A 13,410-nucleotide genomic window follows, 5' to 3' on the forward strand; every position below is an offset into this window, starting at 1 on the left:
ATACTTTCCCGGTAACAGTAGTACCCCTAAAGTTGCCCTTATCGCGAAATCGTCTTCCACGACCCACAGGCCAGAGCCGTAGGCTGTAGGGCTTCATATATAAACCCGAGATCTCTCACTATTTTCCCCTACCATGAAGCTCTCACTCACTTTAGCGGCCTTCAGCTTGGCTGGCTATGTGCTTTCATTGGCAGTCCCACAGACTCCGTTCCAATTGAACACAAACCCATTCATTCAGTCAATTGAAGACCAATTGAGACTCAACAAATTAGACCCCAAAATACACCAATTCTGGCAACATACTTTGGCAACCGATCGGGAACAGGTGTCACGGATCTCCCAGGGAGTTCCCGGCAAGGAGTTCAACCCCCAGCAGTTTGAAAACACAGTTGTTCACGAGAAAGTCGCTTCTCACGTCCTTCGCTACAAACTGGTCCCTAAACACTTGGGAGTTGACACGGTAGACCAGTACACCGGGTACGCCGATATCATGGAGGAAGACAAACACTTATTTTTCTGGATGTTTGAAAGCAGAAACGATCCGACCACAGACCCAGTTGTGTTGTGGCTCAATGGTGGACCTGGTAGCTCTTCGATGATGGGATTATTCTTCGAATTGGGACCTTCGTCTGTAAGCCCCGAGTTGAAAGTCGTTAGAAACGACTACTCCTGGAACAACAATGCCACCATGATCTTCTTGGATTCGCCTGTGAACGCTGGATTTTCCTACTCGTCTCACGATGTCAACACTACCGTTAGCACCAGTGAAGACGTTATTACCTTTTTAGAACTTTTTTTCAAAGGATTCCCCCAGTTTACCAAGGTACCTTTCCACATTTCCGGTGAGTCCTATGGGGGCCACTATGTCCCGAAGTTGGCCAAGGATATTCTCAACAAAAAAGATAAAAACTTTGAGTTGCAGTCGATTCTAGTTGGAAACGGCTTAACAGATATGTTGGTCCAGTACGAGTACTACCAGCCAATGGCTTGTGGTGAGGGTGGTTACCCAGCTGTATTGGATGAGGAAACATGTGCTACTATGAAGGCCAATATTCCTGAATGTATTGCCCTTATTGCCAAATGTTACGATAGCGAAACTGCTGCCGACTGTTATGCTGCAACCGAACTTTGTAACGAGCAGCAAATACAGCCTTGTGCTGAAGCAGGAACCAACATGTACGACGTTACACTCGAATGCAAAGGTGAGAACGCCTGTTATACTGAAATTGGAGATATGGAACGGTATCTCAACTCTACTGCCGTCAAAGATGCAATTGGTGCTGAAATCAAATCTTACCACAGTTCAAACCCATATATTAACAAGCACTTCCGGATGATGGGTGACTGGATGCAACCGTACTTCAGAGATGCCATTCATGATGTTTTGGAACAGGGCTTACCGGTGTTGTTGTATGCTGGAGACAAAGACTTTATTTGCAACTGGATGGGTGTTGAGGCATGGGCTGATCGGTTACAGTGGTCTGGAGCTGAAGGTTATAGTACTTCGTCTGTTGAGAAGTGGTACAATGGAGATATTCATGCTGGAAATGTGAAGAACTATGAGAACTTGACGTTCTTGAGGGTGTTCGGAGCAGGTCATATGGTTCCTCATGACCAACCACAAAACTCATTGGAGTTTTTCAACCGGTGGTTAGCAGGCGACTACGCCTTAAATAAGTAGGCTTTTTACTTTTTGTGATATATATGCAGAGAATCGTTTAGGATAAAGTTTTATGCCATAAATAAAATAGTGAAATGCTTAATGCCAATGAGTATATAATGCTAGTCAGGCCATGTTCAATCCTCCTCCGGCCACCAGTTCGGCTTGATGATCTTGATACCCACGAACTTGGGACTGAGGTCCGGAATCTCCACCTTGAAGTACTTCTTATGGGCATCGGTCAAGTTGATGAGCACAAATCCAAGATTATCCTTTACCGACAACAACTTTCCAACCTTCAGGCGACGAGGTTTGGCAGCTCCTCCAAATGGAGACTCACCAAAAGGACTGGGCAGAAGCTGGTTGACGGGCTGGGGTTCGTCGTCCAACGGAGTGATTTCAAGTTTGTCGAGATTCGAAACGTTCATTTTGCTCAAATGCTCAATTACCTCGTCGTTCTCGTTCAACTGCAACTCGTCGTTATCACATTTCTCGAAGTTGCTTTCATTGATTTCAAAGAACTGGACTGGCACAATTCGTTTCCGGATCACCCCCCCGTTATAAGTTCTGATGGTCAATTCCTGTCCCACATAACAGCCTTTGTCGAGAGACAAGCCATTGATGTAGTCCAAGTTCATGTCAAACGGTAACAAACTGAAGTTGGACGGCGAGTCACCCGACTCATAGAGCCCATTCAAGAAGCGTCGCTTGGCGATAGTGTCTTCATCCACCTCCAGTACCTTGAAGGAAGATTTAAATTCATCGCTGAAAAAGTCCGAAGAGATGGGCTCTTTAGTGAGGAACTTGAGACCAAAGTTGGGGATTCGATTGTCAATGGCAAACCCCAAAAGGTTGTCGCTGGCGTCCTTGTTTACCACTACTCCATGGTTTATGAACTTCGTGGCACTGGCAATGGCATCTTTGGGGGTATAGGTATTTAGGTACTTCACCTGGATATGATCTAAAAACTCGTCGAATTCGACAGAATCGTTGTAGTAATAGTATGAATGATAAGGGGCCTTCTTGATCTGGATGTCGGACATGAGTTTATGCATCTGAATCATCATCCCCAATTTGCCCATGATCTTCAGATCCACTTCTACCAAGTACGACGGAACATTGTCATTGAGGTGGTGGAAGCTTTTGGGATAAAGAAACGAGTCGGAAATGACGCGGCCCTTGGAGTTTAAGAACATCGAGCTCACCCCATCACGGCGGATGAGAATCTCGTTGTCGGGGTCGTAGATGTCTTCGTGCATTATTCCCCAGTTTTCGTGTAAGTTGATGAGCTTACCCAAATTAACATGTTTGAATTCCACATCACTGATGGTGTACTGATTCTTCTTGACGATGTTGGGCAAGAACCGCGTGGTTACCAACCCATTGAGAAACTTGGCAGCATCAGGGCCGGCAATTTCTAGCACGCCTTTACTGAGTTTTGCAAGTCCCGAGACAGGAATCATGATTAGAAATGTTTTTTAGTGCTGCGAAATAATTTGTTGAAAGTTGTGTTCGATTTGCTGCGAAAAATACTTACTTAGAGATGTTTAGTGGTCTACCTATTTTGTGTTTGGGGTTGCCTTTTTCTATTTGCGGATCTTTGACAGTAGGTGACTCGGGGGACTTAAAGCGAGGTAAGTCGTCAGCACTTTTGTTGAGTTTTTCCCGGATCCGCTCGTTCAAATCGTGTTTCTCTTTGAGATCAAGGTTCTTCGCCAACACCGACAAGTTGTGCTGGGAAGGATTTCTGGACGACAAACTGGAAAGATTGGAAGGACTATTGAGAAAGCTCTGTGAGCGGTTGAGTTCAATGTTTCTAGAGTCTAACTCGCCGAAGTCAAAGTATCCATACCCTCCAAGGTAGTCGAACTCGGCACTATTGTTGGAATTGGACGATTCATAGTCCAACTCGTCATCGGTATCGGGAGCAGCCTGATGCTTGAGTGACATATCCAACGGAATGGTGAACAGATCGACGGATATCTCAATGGGGTGTTTGGTGGAAGGAGAATCAAAGTTCAAGTTCTTCAACTCCTGCTCCACCCGGAGCTTTTGCAACTCATGGATCCTATAGTCATTATCCTTGTTGATTTCTACCAAGAAGTCGGACCGTGACACCACCATTGCCTTGACTTCGTTGATGATCTTGACAAGGGTGCTCAAGAACCGCTCATTTTGCCTGAATTTGGAGCACAACGTCAAGAGAACCTTATCCTTGTGGATCACGTACCCAATGCCAAAGCCCTGGTCTGTGGGCGGAGGAATCCCAAAAAGGTACAACGCTGGGTTTCCGCAATTAGATATCAACAATTCGGGAGACAAGATTCTATTCAAGATGGGATTCGACAAAAGTGGCACGTACTGCAGTCTTAAGACGTCGAATTCGGGAAGCTTTTCGACCCCAGCCTGAGCGTTGAGGGTGTTTAAGAACTCGGATGCTTTGGGAGACTTGATCACGTGAAGCAACGACGTCAAATGTCGTTCAAAGCCCTTTCCCTGCATGGCGTCGGTGTACTGCTTCAAGTGGATTTTGCAGCACCGCTCGAAAAGCAGCCATTTTTCTGCTCTGGATGAGTTGGTGATGAACAACTTGACCAAGTTAGCAATCTCATCATTTTGCACCGCGATCATCTCCGTCCGCAGGTCCTTGAATTTGCGGGTTGTGATGGGCTCAAGGGTGTTGGAAACCTTACCATACAACGAGTAGTTTGCAATCTGAATACACACTTGCAAGAACGAGTCGGTGGAAACACCATAGCTGTTCAACAACTCAGTGTTGAGCTTAATCTTAATGGAGGTATAACTGTGCTGGTTGATCAAGTCTGCAAGTCTGGTTTCAGACAAGTGGATCAAGTTCGAAAGCTCAGGGGTCTTTTTGAACACCAACCGTTGGAATGAAGGTTTAGGTAACTTGTTGGACACAAACCGCACATCACCAAACAAACTGTACTCAATGGCATTGATATTTTTGGCCAACTTCAAAATGGAATCGGTGTAGATGTCGCTGATGAAGCGCAAGATGGCGGTGGAGTCCAGCGACGTACACTCCCACACGACCCCAGCCACCGAGTTTTTGGTGACAATGAGCTGCAACTTGTCGTACCACCGCGAGGTACAAGAGCCCCCCTGGGCGTTGTTGGACGATAACACCGACGTACCGTGGCTGATTACCATGGTTTTGTCCTGGTCGGTGGTAGGACTGTTGGGGTCCAACACCACCACGAAAAGAGCCTTGTCAATCAAGTCCAAGCTCAGGGCATTGGACCTCATGAGCTCAGCGCGGCCCCATTTCCAGTGCGAGTAGTTCTGGGTGGTCAAGGCCCCGATGGCATTGTTGATGGACTCCACCACGTCGAAGCGGGTCAGCTCGTCGAGGATTTGTTGGAAAATCAACAGGAGGTCGTAGTCGTTGAAGAAAATTTCCTGGTGCTCGCTCAATACCGGCAAGTAGTAGAATTGGTTGCACGACACCACCACGATGTGGTTGGAGTGGACAGGGTCTCGCAGAGTTTTGATGGAGATCTGGTGGTACGCATGGGGCGACTCGGCCATGTCGGGCACACGGGTGGACCCAAACAAGTTTCGGTAGCAGTTCATGGTAAGAGGGTTTTTGTTTCGGGGAGTAAGGTCGGGCGGGAGTGTTTCGTTGCGCAAGCTGACGATGAACTTGAGCGACGAGTTGACCAAGTTGGCGGCCCGTTGTGACTGGTTGGGTGGGTTCATGAACTTGGAGTATGGATCCTCCTGGAGTACCAAGTAGGGGTTTCGAGGGAGCACATCACCTCTCAACTCGCCGTAGATGCCCGGGTGGAACTCATCATTGATGCAGTTGAGGTAGCACGAGTGTCGCGGGTTGTGGCGGGCGGCGAGGAAATTGGTTTGGATGGTATTGACGAGGTGGTTGTTGAGGAACTCGGTGGATTCATTGAGGAGTTGGCTATATTCTTCGGAGGAGACTAGGGGTTGGAGGGCTATGAGGAGCTGGTGCACGGTGGAGGAGAGCTCGGGTACCGGGAGTGACGGGAGTGATTGTTCGTTCTGGTAGGTGGACATGGGAAATTATGTGAGTGATGTTGGAAACCAATTGGGTTTTGGTGATGCCTGGAGTTTAGGTGCGCGACCCCACAAATGGTGAGCGGCGGGGGAGGGTTAGGCGGTGGCGGGTGCGGGCAGTGCGAAACGACGGTGCGAAAGGGCGGTGCGGAAGTGGGTGACGCCACATCTGCTTATGGCACTGCTCGCTTACGTCAGAGTCTCCCCTGTCAATATTGTGCCACCCCGTGTCCCGGACCCACCGGTGTAAAAATGAATGATATACTTATATATACCGACTAGTATCCCCAGCAGAAGCCTATTTCTTCGGAACCTGGACCCGAAACTACCAACATAGCAACATCAATGTGTCTAAAAAGTGGCTTTCGCCCGAATAAGGTTTTGAAGGCTTAGAGAAGAATTGCCAATTCCCTCAATTGACAGGTTAGTGAACCCGATCGTAAATCTACCCTCTTATGGAACGGGCTTGCCAAGAGCAGTTCAGTAAACTTTCAGGTGTCGGAAAAACCCTGACTTGCTACAAGTCTTGGCTCGCTGGTGGGGCCTATCCTGGCGAGCAAGATAATCTACCACAACCGGGAATGATAAAACTCCTCAAAGCATAGCCGGCCCGCAGGGGAAAATCAATAAATATCTCTTACCTCAGCCAAAATCCGGATAACGCGGGTGTCTATTTTTTTTTTTAAGCTTATCAATGCTAAATATCAAATACTAAATAAAACAAACACCGAGCCTCTTATTGAACTCTCTTTCATTCATGCATATTTATTACAAAACAGCCCAAAAATCAAAACTCCAAGCACTCATATCTGTGTCTGTGGTGACATAGATCTATAAAAATCGTACTGAATAACATTGTTATTCTTGAAAAACTACTCCACCTCAGTAACTGGCCAACACCCAATGACTGGCTGTGTCTCTGGCAGCCTGGTTGCCTGGCCGTCTGACTGTGAACCTCCTCTACTCTTAGTAGCTGTCTTGATGTTGACAAACTTGCCAAGCGCCGCAGCACCCCCCTAACCACGAGTAAGATTGTTGATCAAGTCTTTCAGCTCAAGGTGCTTTGCTTCGTCCATTAGCGGCTTGATACATAACCATCCAGTCTCGGTTCTGAAATGACGGGACAACGCGTCTGACCGGGCAAACTTCTTGCCACACCCCCAACGAGTTTTTCCATCCTTTAAAAACCCGTCACATTTGAAGCTCTTCTCCCCCTTATGCAATAACTCGTGACGCTTCTTGTCATGACTTCTGGCAAACTTCTTGCCACATACAGTACATCCATACGGTTTGTCGGTCGAGTGGGACCGCATATGGGATTTTAAATTGTACGGTTTGTTAAACACCTTTCCGCAAACGGAGCATGGCAATTTTGGAAGAGTAGACCCTTCTTGTTCGTACGTGTGCTGTCGACGCTTGCGCTTGAGTGACGGCGAGTTTGTGTAGTTGATGATAGACAGGTAGTCGATGGCAAACTTATCAGTTCCAGTACCAGAGCCTTCATGCTCAGAATCACTTGACTGGGCTTTCACCGGGCCCGAGTAATAATTATACTGGGGCATGCTGGAGGTCTGGACAGGGCTAACACTTGGATAGTGTAACACTGGATAAGGCTGGTGGTGCACGTGCGGGTGACTCTGAGTATTGATGGGTGGGTTGGAACCAGTCGTATTATCCACCACATAGTTTTTGGTGCTGTAGAAATGTAATGGTGGTAATGGTTGCTGCTGTGGCTGCAGGTACGTATTAACATAGGAAGCATTTTGCATGGAATATGACCCCATTGGGTAATTACCAGGTGATTTGCTTTGTATGGGCATTTGGTAGGGGAGATTTATGTCCTGGGGGACGGACTGGGGCTGACCATTTAAAGCCGGCAAGATCGGCTTGACGTCTTGATTATTATTATTGTAAACACTCATTCGCCGTTCCCGAATGTATGATTAAAGCAGGTGTATGAAAATCCCCATGTATTGGCAGTAGGTAAAAACTTGTGAATGGGACAGAACCCCGTTACTTTATATAAGGTGGAAAATCATTACGTTGTCGGAAGAAAAAAATAATAAATAAAATAATATAAAACATCCATCCTGAAAAGACAGATGTGCCAAAAAAAGTCCCTCATGCATAGGAAGCCATTGAAGCGAGACCTTGATGGTTAGCAATTAGAAGGTGGCACGGTCATTACAGCCTCAGGGCCGGTGATAAGCTTGGCCAGGGAACATATACCATTCATATTTGGAGTTTGTGTCTACTAGAGGCTTAATGGTATTAACCATCATCGGAATAAGATATTAGAAATCCGTCCCATGCGCCTACGCCAAATACGGTTGTAGGCTGTGCATTCATTTCACCAGATTGTTAGGGGTTATGAACATGGTGTTCTGGTACCGCACCCTCCAAAATACGACCACTTCCCCTGCTGAATCGGGAGAGATACCCGATTATATGCCGGCATGCCGCCAGTGGCACCAGCCCCGTTTTGCCTCAGCCCTGCATCGAAGCTTTCGGAGTATCCGAGTGATGATCGGATCGCTAGTGGTCGAACCAGGGAGTGAAAATGATAAACCCGATATCGCTGGCATTGCTCGAATTAAGATACGTGTAAATTTGAATATAAATTACTCAGAAATATAAATAGTGTAACCTTAAGATAGGGTTAGGGGGGCTGCGGGATTTTTACGGATCGAACCTACATTATTGGGAAAGTCAAGGATCTCATCAGGTTCGTATATGAGCGATGCTCTCTCTTGCATTGGCATTAAGTATCGATGAAGTAACTGGATGGTGAACCAATGACATATCAAGACACTACCTGGATGTTGAACTAATGACAGATTGAAAGTAAACATCCAGAAATGAATCTCATTTCACCGCGTCTTCACCGTCTAAGCCTCTGCTAACCTTAGCCTCTCTATCAGCCCCTCTCATCAGCCTCAGCCATTAGTCGTCCAACATTCTTCCCTAATACTCCACCACATTATTGTCGGTGTCTGTGATTTTACATCCAGTCACCTTCACCACTATTAATTCGGTAGTGTCTGCTTTCACGTAATTATCCAACTGCTGGGTGTCAATATTCTGGTTGTTCATGTGAAGTGAATGGTAGAATTTGTGGCGGCCGTCCAGCTCTGGCACGATTTCCGCTTCCCCGTCCACCATCACTGAAACGCTGCTGAGTTGGGTTTTGTTGAGATTGGTGATCAAGTCGTAGAGCGAGTTACGTCTCCCAGTGGAAGTGCCGGAACTGGAGTTTCCATCGTCTGGTTTGGCACTGATCCAATCGTGCACCAACATCGATACCCGGTGGTTATGTTTGATGTTGTGGTACTTGGTGGTGTTGGCGGGGGTAGTGATGATCACGTAATCATCTCCATTGTCCTGATAGAAGGTGTAGTTCATGAGCGAAACGTGTGGCACATCCTGGTAGCTGGTGGCGAGATGCAAGAACCGGGTGGATTTGAGGAGTTTTGTGGCGGATTCAGGAAGCATTGTGGGTTGATGGATAAATGACATTGCGCGCGTTTTTTTCTCTGGTAAGATGGACTCGTTTGACGATGGGTTTGCTCCTATTAAAACCATGTCTTCGGATGATGCCAAGGGCGATAAGTTCATTCTGCGGTTGAAGAGGGTGCAGAAGGATGTGAAGCAGAAGAAGACTGAGAAGCTACGGCGACTTGCGCGTGACTTTATGAACAATACCATTCTACGCGATGTGTCTGATGAAGACGAGGATGGAGACCAGACGCAGGGAAACGAGCTGGTGGAAGTTCTGGCCCTGTTTGGGGAACTGTCTCCGGCACAAATGCATCTGCAAGCACAAAATCTGTCTTTACCATTCCAGGATCCAAAATTGACCCAAAATCCACAATTGACATCCACACAGACCCAAAATACATCCAAAATCCAGGATCCCAACCCGTCAAAACCCCTGCAAACTGACGTCTCTACCGTTAAATCCGCCATCCGTTCCCAGCTCACCACACGCCCTCGCATCTCCATGGACGTCCCCCAAACCGAACTCTACGCCCTCATGGAAAACACCGTCCGTGACCACGAAGGCAACTCCACCCTCGTCATTGGCCCGCGAGGAAGCGGCAAGACCGTTCTCATCTCCCAGTGCCTCGCCCAGTTGGAAGCAAATTACCACGGTGAATATCTCGTGATTCGCCTCAATTCCTTCATCCACGCCGACGACGACCTGGCGCTCCGCGAAATCGCCGCCCAGTTCGCACGAGGATTGCGGCTGCAGGGGGTGGAATCGGGCCCCATTGAAACCAGACAATTAACCACCACCTTCAGCAACATCCTCCGTATCCTCGATAACCCCGATGCCGACGACACCATGTCCATCATCTTTGTCATCGACGACCTCGAAACCTTCACCTCCGGCAACAAGCAGATTCTCTTGTACAACCTATTTGAACTCACCCAGTCTTCTCGCACTCCCATTTGCATCATTGGCACCTCCACCAAATTTACAACCCGTGAATTGCTCGAGAAGCGGGTGCGGTCGCGGTTCTCTCAGCGGTTAGTGGTCATCAACAAGTTCAGCCAATTTGACCAGTTCTGCCAAAACTGCCTCAATAACCTTAGGTTGGACCAGGACCAAATTCTGACCCTCGAAAACCCTCAATATGGTCGACAGTGGAACTCACACATCGATGCTCTCGCCAGCACCGACTCGTGCTTACGAAGAGTGTTGAGCCTCAACTTCAACACCTCCAGAAACATCAAAATGTTTAACAACTCGGCCATGTTGCCGGTGTCTCAAATCTCCACCACCTCACCATACCCATTGGACTCCCAGTTCATGGGCCTTATCCACAACCAGATCAAAAACCCCATCGAGGCCATGTTCAACGCCCTCTCGCCCCTCGAACTCCTCTTGGTGGTGGCAGCCGCTCGATTTATTGAAAAGTCCAGTTTGGTCACCGTCAACTTCAACATCGCATACCAAGAATATGCAGACATGATGAAACAGTATAATATCGATAAGCTGATTGTGCGGTCGTCGTCTGTCACCACCCACAATATCCCCACCAACCTCAAGGTCAACGTCAAAGTGTGGGATCCCACCGTGTTGAAAAACTGCTGGATGTCGCTCTACAGGCACGGGCTTCTCATCGACTATACCCCCAACACGGCAGAAGGAGGAAAATTCACCGCCACCTCCAACCGGTCGTTTGTGTTGGAAGACAGTCGAATGCTCCAGCTTGATCTTACTCTCGCCGAAATCGGGCAACTTTTGCCTGATGACAATGGTTTCCGGGCCTTGACACGGCTCTGAGAAGTCTTGATTTGGTGCTCTGAAACAAATGTGAAACAAAAAAGGAAGTTTTGGCTGATCTCTGAGAAATTATATTTTTAACCCCGGACTAATTCCCATACCACGGAATGGGGGTTAGCAATCTCTGTGAATTGCATCCCACTGTGCTGCTGCCTGTCAAGGTACCAGAACTTTTCCTGGGGTTCAAACTCGATCCTATAGTCGGGCGTGTCCTGCCTAACTGTGGGACTTCGAAGATGCCGCCGATCGCACGCATCCACCACCAAAGTAATAATATCTGAAACACTTGAAACATGTGCAGATGCAGTCCTACTGTCGGATATCCATTCAGGGGCTATATAAACCCACACGCCAATGCCCCTGGAGTTTTCTCTCATTTTCTCGATGACTTCTTTGCACCCAAATTGCAACCATTTCCCAGGTGTTCAAGAAGCACCTAAGTTTTTACCCGATGAAGAGCTGACCCATACCAAAATCTTGTACCAGACCGTCAACAAACACTTCAGCAAGACCCCCTCGGGAAAGATCTTCGACGATGACTTGAAGGAGATTTTTGCTCTCATGATCTTGAAGTTGGATCTTCAGGATCACACTTCCTCCTACAAACTCTCCTTGTCGAAGTACTACCCGTACCAGTTCGGAGTGAAGAAGGCGTTGGCCACCTTGGAGAACTTGGACTTTAATATCGACAGTCCGGTCAATTGCATCTCCTTGAGCTATAAAATCGATCATGAGCTAGGACTTTTGTGCATCCACAAGTTTTTCGATGCTAAACTCTTGCACTCTCCGGGAGACCGGACCAGATCGAGGTTTAACGCCAAATCGACAATGCAGCCGACTCCCAAAGGTGTAGCCATTGTCAAGAGGTTCATTGAGAAGTCGGGTATCAAGTTCAGTAGAATGCCTCTGCTTTTGGCATCCACCTTGAACTCGATGACATTGTTCTGCTTTGACAGGAGCTTTCTCAATGACAAGATCACCTACTCAACGGTGTTGGTGACGGTGTTGTTTGCTCAGCTTCTTGGACCAGTTCCTAGCTTATGGTCTCCAGAAAACAAACCTGACATGTTCAAAATCAACTTTGACTACAATATCTTGAATATGGACAACTTGGCTCCCGAAAAGTTCAGCTTGATGCGAGACCATCTTTTTGCCAGTCCGCTCCACCATAAGTACTTTGCCAACCCTGAGTCTGATTCTCACGTCCAGTACTACATTTCTTCCAACGGGGTGCGGGTGTTCAAGGATAAGACTTTCACCACTGAGTCCAAAGAATCCTATAATATCCGTTACTGTGTTTCGGGGAAGGCTATATCCCAATGGTTGATGGACTGCACTGATATCTTACTGGTGAAAATTTCTCAGGAAATTGGCAATTTGTTCATCAAACTTGGGTACCTTGTTCCCATTTTTGACTATCCTTCTGCTGCTACTTCCAAGGTGTTCAGGCCTAGCCATGACTGGTACTACCGAATCAGCGATGTTGGCAAAACCAAACTGTTTTGGTACCGAAAGCAAAAGCCTGTTTCTTTACTCCCACTGGCTGTCAACTCTCGCGAGTGCCAGTCCTCTTTTGACGATATTTCAAAGCTCACAGATGTCTTGAACGATCTGGGGTTGAAGTATCTTTTCAGAATCCACTTGGTCAATGAGTACTGTGCGGAAAATATCAATGCATACGACCGGTTGAAGTTGTTTTTAAAAAAAGTCAACTTGTTGTCCAAGCTTTTAAACTACATTGACCTCAACTTCGACAAGGGTTCCAACATCTACAAGAGTCAGGTCTTGAAGTTGTCCAATGACTGCCTCGCAACCATCTACCACATCTACTTTACGTATTTGTCCCCCAAAGCTCCGTTTGTGTTGAATATCAACTACAACTTGAGAAAGCGCATCTCAGACGTGTTGGTAGGCAACGATAAGGCTTTTGACAACATCTACAACTTCAACAACAATGCAGAGTTTATGTGTTCTTCTTCCCTTGAATCTCCCATGACAGTGGTGGCCCACAACCCCGGAATCAAGGACCAACTGTCTGGTGAGAAACCTCTGCTGTCAAGTTTCTGCTCCTTGCAGCGAAGTCGTTCTACGCAACTTTCAGAACGTGAGGTGCGTATTCCATGTCTAGAGCTCAACGATGATGAGTCGGTGTTCAGCTTGAGAGACCTTGCACCAGGTAGGTCGAGGAGAACATATCTTGGTAATACTCCTCCAACATCAGCACGAGACGAAGAGTTTCGAGAAATCTACAAATCGCTATTGTCTTTTGCACCCATTGGAAACGAACTTGTCAACTCATTGTACGGCCTCATGGAGATCGACTCGTTCCCCAAGTTTTTGAACTCGGAGATATTCCAGCAGTTCCGATCGCTCTTCGAGGTTCTACCAAGTACTATTTGACTCTACA

General features: G+C 47.2%; 7 protein-coding genes across 7 annotated transcripts; 3 read left to right on the forward strand and 4 right to left on the reverse strand. All coding sequences in view use genetic code 12, as the record gives it.

Moving 5' to 3' along the window:
- Positions 1 to 133: 133 nt before the first annotated feature.
- PSN45_005099 (serine-type carboxypeptidase) lies at positions 134 to 1,681 on the forward strand (the record flags this gene model as incomplete). The annotated part of the gene is made up of 1 exon (XM_006685498.1): positions 134 to 1,681. The coding sequence occupies one exon, from the start codon at positions 134 to 136 to the stop codon at positions 1,679 to 1,681; it is 1,548 nt and encodes a 515-aa protein (XP_006685561.1).
- A 116-nt stretch (positions 1,682 to 1,797) lies between these two features.
- Positions 1,798 to 3,123, reverse strand: CAF17 (ccr4 associated factor; the record flags this gene model as incomplete). Its single annotated transcript, XM_006685865.1, has 1 exon — positions 1,798 to 3,123. The coding sequence occupies one exon, from the start codon at positions 3,121 to 3,123 to the stop codon at positions 1,798 to 1,800; it is 1,326 nt and encodes a 441-aa protein (XP_006685928.1).
- A 70-nt stretch (positions 3,124 to 3,193) lies between these two features.
- Positions 3,194 to 5,713, reverse strand: PSN45_005101 (carnitine O-acetyltransferase; the record flags this gene model as incomplete). The annotated part of the gene is made up of 1 exon (XM_006685499.2): positions 3,194 to 5,713. One exon carries the CDS (start codon positions 5,711 to 5,713, stop codon positions 3,194 to 3,196), a length of 2,520 nt encoding a protein of 839 aa, XP_006685562.1.
- A 1,016-nt stretch (positions 5,714 to 6,729) lies between these two features.
- CRZ1_2 (DNA-binding transcription factor) lies at positions 6,730 to 7,533 on the reverse strand (the record flags this gene model as incomplete). The annotated part of the gene is made up of 1 exon (XM_006685500.2): positions 6,730 to 7,533. The coding sequence occupies one exon, from the start codon at positions 7,531 to 7,533 to the stop codon at positions 6,730 to 6,732; it is 804 nt and encodes a 267-aa protein (XP_006685563.2).
- A 1,144-nt stretch (positions 7,534 to 8,677) lies between these two features.
- On the reverse strand, positions 8,678 to 9,205 carry PSN45_005103 (uncharacterized protein; the record flags this gene model as incomplete). The annotated part of the gene is made up of 1 exon (XM_006685501.2): positions 8,678 to 9,205. The coding sequence occupies one exon, from the start codon at positions 9,203 to 9,205 to the stop codon at positions 8,678 to 8,680; it is 528 nt and encodes a 175-aa protein (XP_006685564.1).
- Positions 9,206 to 9,254: 49 nt separating this feature from the next.
- Positions 9,255 to 11,003, forward strand: ORC4 (origin recognition complex subunit 4; the record flags this gene model as incomplete). The annotated part of the gene is made up of 1 exon (XM_006685502.2): positions 9,255 to 11,003. One exon carries the CDS (start codon positions 9,255 to 9,257, stop codon positions 11,001 to 11,003), a length of 1,749 nt encoding a protein of 582 aa, XP_006685565.2.
- Positions 11,004 to 11,387: 384 nt separating this feature from the next.
- Positions 11,388 to 13,403, forward strand: SST2 (AMSH/STAMBP protein ubiquitin specific-protease; the record flags this gene model as incomplete). Its single annotated transcript, XM_006685503.1, has 1 exon — positions 11,388 to 13,403. The coding sequence occupies one exon, from the start codon at positions 11,388 to 11,390 to the stop codon at positions 13,401 to 13,403; it is 2,016 nt and encodes a 671-aa protein (XP_006685566.1).
- Between the last annotated feature and the right edge of the window lie 7 nt (positions 13,404 to 13,410).

This window comes from Yamadazyma tenuis, chromosome 7, assembly GCF_029203305.1.
Source record: "Yamadazyma tenuis chromosome 7, complete sequence".
NCBI classification, from domain to species: Eukaryota; Fungi; Ascomycota; class Pichiomycetes; order Serinales; family Debaryomycetaceae; genus Yamadazyma; species Yamadazyma tenuis.